Here is a 7258-nt window from a genome sequence, read left to right on the forward strand (position 1 = left end):
ACTTGAGAAATTCCTCTTATCATGGGTTTATACCAAATATACAAATCATAAATGCTAATAAGTTGTCTCAATTATTAAAAAATCCTTATTAAATCGAGTAAATTTTTAGAAATATGTTCAATAAAATATAGTTTGATTATTTTTGTAAATTCCTTTTTTTTTTTAACTAGACCGTGTGTATAACTGTATAGTGTAGTAGCTATTAAAATCTTCGTATTAAAGTAAAATGACAAAGTCACTTGCACGTCAAAAGTCGCGCCAATTTCAGTTCAAGTCCTTTATGGAAATGTGTTTCTTATTTTAGTTTGAACAGTAAAACAATATATATTACAAGTTTATAGTGATTATTGTGCTCATACTATAACTAATTTTGTTGTAATGGAATTTAAAATAAAAAGGAAATCTGTAAAAACAGTTACTACTGGCAGTCTTGTTGATGTTTATCCTCATGATTTACAAATGTACAAGATTCCTCCTACTGATAATATATCATTACAAGAATTTGAAAGTTTAGCTCTGGAAAGACTTACTTTGCTAAGATGTTTGGCAACAGCCACGACTTTAAAGGGACTCAGAATTTTCTCCGAGGAATGGACTGACTTTGTTATAAGCGATTTGAAAAATCAAGGATTAAAGTACTATGCTAAACTTTGCGAAAAATCGGGTTGTGGAACACTTCAGCCTGATTTGGAAGCTAGGCGAAAAGATCATATAGCTCATTTCATACTCAGATTAGCATATTGTAGAACTGAAGAATTACGTCGCTGGTTTATTTCCCGAGAACTGGAGTTATTTAAAATGAGATTTATGACTATGAAAACTGATGCAATTGATTCATTTTTTAAAATAAACAATCTATGCTACACCAATATATCTGATGATGAGAAGAATGAACTTATTAAATATTTAAGGGAATCAACGTTTTATCATAATAATCAGAATATCGAAAATTTTAAATTTTATAAGGTAAAATTCTATGAAGTTCTTGACTTGGTAAAATCAAGAAAAGTTTATCTTCGTGGTGGATATGCTTATATTCCTCATAAAGATTTCATTTCAGTACTTTCTGCCCAATTTAGGATGCTACTGCGGCAAAGTTTGGCAGTTGCTTGTCATCATTTAGGAGAGATTGAACAAGATGAGAGACTTGTTTCCTTACTTAAAGGCTTACATCAATCATACTCTGGCAATGATTTTATAAGTGATACAAAAGTCACAGTCCCAATAGAAAGTCTTGATTCCTTATCTGCTAAATCATTTCCTTTATGTATGAAGCAACTTCATGAACATTTACGTTCAGCTCATCATCTCAAGCATGGTGGAAGATTGCAATATGGACTTTACTTAAAAGGTATAGGTGTAACACTGGAAGATTCGCTTAGATTCTGGAGAGAGGAATTCACAAAAATTATGGAATTAGACAAGTTCGAGAAACAATATGCATACAATATAAGATATAATTATGGAAAAGAAGGTAGCAAGAAAAACTACACTCCCTTCAACTGTTTAAAAATCATAAACACTAATGTAGGTCCGGGTGAATGCCATGGCTGTCCATATAGACATTGCGATTCAGGCATCTTAAAAAATAAACTAAAAGGATATGGACTAGATGCTCAAGGTAATAAAACTCTATGTAATTAATACGATTTATTATTTTGATTTTATAGATTTATTAAAATTTCAATTATTTTACAGCTGTCAACGATGTTGTCGATATGGCTAAGAAAGGTCACTACCAAATTGCATGTAGTAAATATTTTGATGCAGTTAACAAAACAGATCTTGGTTTAGGTATTAATCATCCTAATCAGTTTTTTGAAGAAAGTCAGAAACTTTTAAAAGGTGATATTAAAATTGAGGTAAAAAAAGAAGAGAAGTCTAATATAGTCAAAACAGAATCTAACAACATTGAGGATATGGACTTTGATGAGATTACCGAGTGGAAAGAATAATTTTTTACTAATAAGAATATTATTAAACTAGTTATTACACAAATGTGTCTATTTTCTTTTTATATACATAGCCCTTTTTGTCATACGGCCACAATATAAACCAAATATAAAAATTAATCCTACGATTGATATTCCTACAACTAAAAAGTACTTCTTGGATGGTGATGATGATATTTCATCATACACATCTCCAAAGTTTTCAATCACATTTACCTGAAAAGGAAACAATTTGATGTTATTATTGTACAATTATCAAATTAAGATTGTCTAACTTAAGAATGAAATAAAGATTTAAATTCGCCCATTATTAATTTCCATTACTTTGGTAAAAAGATATTTCAGTTTACCTACTGTACCTGTATATTATTATTAGGATACTAAAGTGTAGCTGAAGTTACTAAGGAGCAAAAAGAAAATAAATTATATGGAATAAGAGATAAATTTACTTGACTACTATGAATTGCAAATCGATTTTTTCATCCACCTTAGTTGCTATCGGGAACTGTGACTAAAGGGGTGAAAGATTTCACGGACAAGCTAAAAATCATTTTTAATAGGACAGCAATTTAGGACAAATAAGTCGGACATTAAGTTTAGAATATCAATAGACTAAATATGTAGAGTTTCTACAGATAAAATATAAATAAATATTTGTTGTACTATGTAATGTTTTTAATTGCTAGATATTTATATTGATGATGTGCCGATTTCGGCCATGGTATGAAAATAAAAGTGTCCTCTTTTCTATCACTCACATAAACCGATGTAACGGCAAATCCGACACGACCAGAAATAATTCGACAAAAAAAGGACAAAATAAGACAGGAAAACTATAAATTTATCGTAAGACTTCGAGATCTGCGGCTTAATGTCTATGCTAGTTGAGTCGAAACTTGGTACTTATCAACTCCCGTGTGTTACGATTCGGTATTTACATGAAAACGGTTATCATATAAGAAATACAATATACTCACTGATGCAACATATCTGTACATTTCCAATCTACTCGATAATTCTTTTTGACATTCTGCTTCGAGTTTTCTATTACTGTCATTAAGAATTATCTTTAAACATTTTAAACCTGCAAAAAGTTCATAATTAGTAATGATAAAATTAGCAAATATATAGTAATTAATGAAGAGATAATTATTATCTTACGTCTGCCAGCTCCATGTTCAAGATCTTTGCAATATTTTAACAAGTCCAAAGCACATGCGCGCTCTAACAAGGGATCAGCTTCAATATCTACTTCAGTTTCTTCTATTATTTGTACAACTTCACGAGCACATTCAGCTGATACAATTTTATGATTTAATAGTGCATTCTTTAAACATTCCTCCACCTAGAATATTTATATTTTTATTATGAACATTTATCATTTTAACTCGAGAATTGAACCAGTAATTATAATTTAAATAAAATTTTTGTATAAAAAAACTATTGTGCTGTAAAATTTTGTTATTTTTACCAAGTTTGGGCATTAGCTTACTCTGAATGACTGCTTACAGCTTATGTTAATGATCTAATTGCAAATACTCCTTTCTTTTTTTCTTTAATCTTATGGTAAAAACGAACCCCAGTGAATACTCAAAGTTTCATATTATATTTACCTGACCATCAGAATTCGTAATGGAGTCATTTGGCACTGAACATATTGTTTGTATTTCTGCTTTACATAGTTTGCCTAAGAGGGGATCAAGGCGATAATTTAATGCTTGTTCTTTCAACACATTTGCCAGCTCATTTTCACAGGATTTTTCAAGTTTCGACTCCCTGAATTTCTCCTTCAAGCAATATAACATCTTTCCTTGAAGCTCAACATCATGTGGTTCATTAGCTACAAAAATTTAATTCTTTTTTAGATGTTTGCATGTGGCTGTAAAAATATAGTATTTAGTCAAACTTACCAATTACATCAGAACAAAACCTTTTTATGTCTCCTTTACAAGAGTTTTGCAAGTTATTGTTGAACCGATAGTCCATATTTTGTTCTATCATTCTGGTAACAACTACAATTTTACAATTGTTATCAAAGTCTGCCTCCAAACGATGAGCCTAAAGATAATACATATACTTTGTTTTACATCATTTTCATAATAAATAATAAACTGATACAAAACATTCTGTGGTTAAGATTTTTTAACATTAAATGCAAATATCCATCTAGCTGCAGTCAATGCATGATGTTTATGATGATAAGATGATAGGTTCAAATTCAGTTGATAATGACTGTGTTTTATTTGTTTAAATTTTATCTCATGTTCAACAGTAATGATAACATATTGAAAAAAACATGTATGAAAATGGTATGTATTGTATAAAGCAACATTTTTCTTAATATGGGGAGTATGATTATGCCCTGCAATATGAAATTTACAGGGTGTACTTTATTTACATACTAATAATCTGTTTGCAAATCAAATGATGTAAATCTCACCTTTAAACAATCTAAAAGGACCGTTGGTTCAGTATTGTGACAGTATAAATCAATCATGTCATTGCAGCTTGTTACTAAATGATAATCAACACCATTGTCTGAAAATTCTTGTTTCCTTACTACAAATATGGCCTTTCTACAATTCTCACTTAATTTCCCTTTTGCTGTTTGTAAGCATTCTAAAGCTGCTGATTCTGCATGAGGTACTAAAGGACAAAACTCTTGTAGATCTTTTTTACAAGCATCCTTGAGATCTGGGTCTAAATCAATGCTTTCTTTCTGTTGAAAAAGTTGACTTCTTAGCTGTTGACGACATTCTTTATAAATTGTATGTTTCCTTCTAGTTATAGTATCATTTCGTATTATTTCACTCAAACAAATAACAATTTGCAACTTTGTTTGTGCCTTTGGACAGAATCTCATAACATATGATTTACATGCATTTTTAAACTTTCTAGTAAACCTATAGTTTTTTAATGAAATGAGTTGTTCATGTTCAATGGCAGCTCTGCATTTTACATTCGATTTTATTTCTGGATCATTTTTATGCGAAATTAAGCAATCTAATATATCATCTTCATCTTTTTTACTTTTTAGTTCAGATGAACACAACTTTTCAATGGGAACTCTACAATTAGTGCTGACTACAGGATTCAATTCAATGTGGTCACTTTGTGTTTCAGTAAAGTTAGTAACAACCTCTTTACATTTAGATGAAAGCTCCTTAATCTTAGTTTGTAAGCACATAATCTCTTCTCCTTTACCAGTATTTTCAAAGCAAAGATTAGCCAAGTCATCTATGCAAGTGTCAGCTATCTCAGGAAGTAAATCCACACTGACAGCTCTTTGCCGCATCACTCGTCTCACTTGCTGTTCACAAGCTGGTTTCAATATACCTTTAAGTTCTGAATTGTATGCATAATTATACAAGCATGGTAGTATTAAGGGATCCTTCTCAGATGGATGTTCATTAATATCAGCCCAATGAAGTTTAGCTTTACACTGAGTTACAGCATCAAATTTACATGCTTTATATAATTGTGGATCAAGTTTGAAATCTCTAGATATAAAGTACTGTATTTGCAGCAATGCTGTTTCACAATCTGTTGTCATAACGGTTGTGCCCAGTTTTTCCATTAAGCAAGACATCACTCTTCCATTTCCACCATTAACCTCTCTACATGCTCTATCTACAACTGGTTTGCAAGCTTTGCGTAGAATTGGATCAACTCTCCAATCCTCACCTGGATCAGCTTCCTGTACCAATATCTCTAACGATCTTTGACAAGCTAAGCTTATTCGTTTATCTTTACGTTTTCTTGGTCTGGCATGTTCCATTAGGCAATGTATTGTTTTACCACCAACTTCTATACCTCTACAAAGCATTGTTATATCATTTGCACAATTTTGCATTAATTCTGGTGATAATCTATAATCATCCATAAGCATTTTTCTATGATCAGTCATTTCAGCAACACATTCAGGGGAAAGTTTTATGCTCTCATTTCGTGAAACATTTTCTAAGCACAACAAAATTTGTGCTAGACGTACCCCTTTATCGTCAACTACTCCTTTGCGACAATGATATTTACGAATATCTTCTTTACATGATTTCACCAAGCCCTTGCTCATTTTATAGTTCATTACCATGTTTCTTTGAACATAAAATAATTGATCTTGACACCGTTTAGTCATAGCTAAAACAGAAATTTAATTTATACCACTAACTATACTGTTTAGTCATAAGATTAAGTTGACAATTCAATATACTTACCATTTTCAAATTTATGTCTTACGAGGCATTTGTACATTAATAATGAATCGGGAACTTCATCTGGACAAAAGTTCTTTTGATCTAAATTACATGCAGCAAAAACAATTTTGTCTATTTGTAAAGAACTGTATTTCATTTCTTTTAAAGCAGTAATTTCTGTTTGGCATTCTGGACGCAATGTTTCCTCAAGACTTTGAAGACATATCAATGTATGTGTCTGAGAAAGGCTTTTTGGGTCTGGTGGTATTCGTCCACAATTATGTACCTCAATGTCATCCAAGCAATTCTTCAAAAAATTACCTGTTATCTGCCAGTCATTAAATATTAATGTTTCTAATTTGTTTATAGTCCTCCAACAAGATTTATTTTTTAAAATTGTTTTTTTTTTCAAAACACAGTCTATAGAGTTCAAATTTGTGCCCAGACAATCTATTATACCGTTTTCGTCCTGACATGGTATTCTCAATTTATTTTCGAGGAATTTACTGTCAAGTAAATCGGCTTGATGCGACCAAATTTTATGTTGACAAAGAAATTGAATTTGAGTCTTGTTATTATGAGTTGTATTTAATGCACAAGCCAATAGATCGAGATCATCATCTAACTGTAAACATTGTTTTTCAAATAAAGAACATCCTCTTAAATCCAAATTATATCTTTCTTTTGCAGTTTTAAAACTTTCTATTTCCTGATACCCTTGAACATAGCTTAAGATAAAGCATAAGAAATAGCACACTGTTTTGGAAATTTTAAGATTATACATTTTTATGCGCCGGTTTTTATAATATATTGTTTATTATTTGTTATCATTGAAAAAATCCGAGAGTACACTTTATAATAATATAAACTATCGCTTAATAACGTATCATTTCTATTGTTAATGAGTACTTTAGCAATACAGCATTTAGTAAGACTTCCAAAAAAAATACAAATTCGCTTACAAGTACAACTTTTTTATTGCTTCTATAGATTGACATTTCAAATTGACAATTTGACAACAAAAATATAGAATATTTAATATGGCGGTATACGTACATACCTATCTTGTTCATTTCACATAGTATTTCTGTCATAGCTAAGTCTACAGGCATT

At 30.7% G+C, this 7258-nt stretch overlaps 2 protein-coding genes across 2 annotated transcripts; one reads left to right on the top strand and one right to left on the bottom strand.

Moving 5' to 3' along the window:
- The first annotated feature begins 258 nt into the window (after positions 1-258).
- On the top strand, positions 259-1955 carry LOC125077391 (DNA primase large subunit). The gene is made up of 2 exons (XM_047689319.1): positions 259-1621; positions 1699-1955. Exons 1-2 carry the CDS (start codon positions 379-381, stop codon positions 1953-1955), a joined length of 1500 nt encoding a protein of 499 aa, XP_047545275.1. The 5' UTR covers positions 259-378.
- LOC125077390 (Golgi apparatus protein 1) lies at positions 1653-7145 on the bottom strand. The gene is made up of 7 exons (XM_047689317.1): positions 6167-7145; positions 4393-6089; positions 3863-4010; positions 3566-3792; positions 3114-3297; positions 2930-3036; positions 1653-2168 (listed from the first exon to the last, which is right to left on the bottom strand). The coding sequence occupies exons 1-7, from the start codon at positions 6927-6929 to the stop codon at positions 2004-2006; spliced, it is 3291 nt and encodes a 1096-aa protein (XP_047545273.1). The 5' UTR covers positions 6930-7145; the 3' UTR covers positions 1653-2003.
- Between the last annotated feature and the right edge of the window lie 113 nt (positions 7146-7258).

This window comes from Vanessa atalanta, chromosome 3 (genome assembly GCF_905147765.1).
Source record: "Vanessa atalanta chromosome 3, ilVanAtal1.2, whole genome shotgun sequence".
Classification (NCBI taxonomy): domain Eukaryota; kingdom Metazoa; phylum Arthropoda; class Insecta; order Lepidoptera; family Nymphalidae; genus Vanessa; species Vanessa atalanta.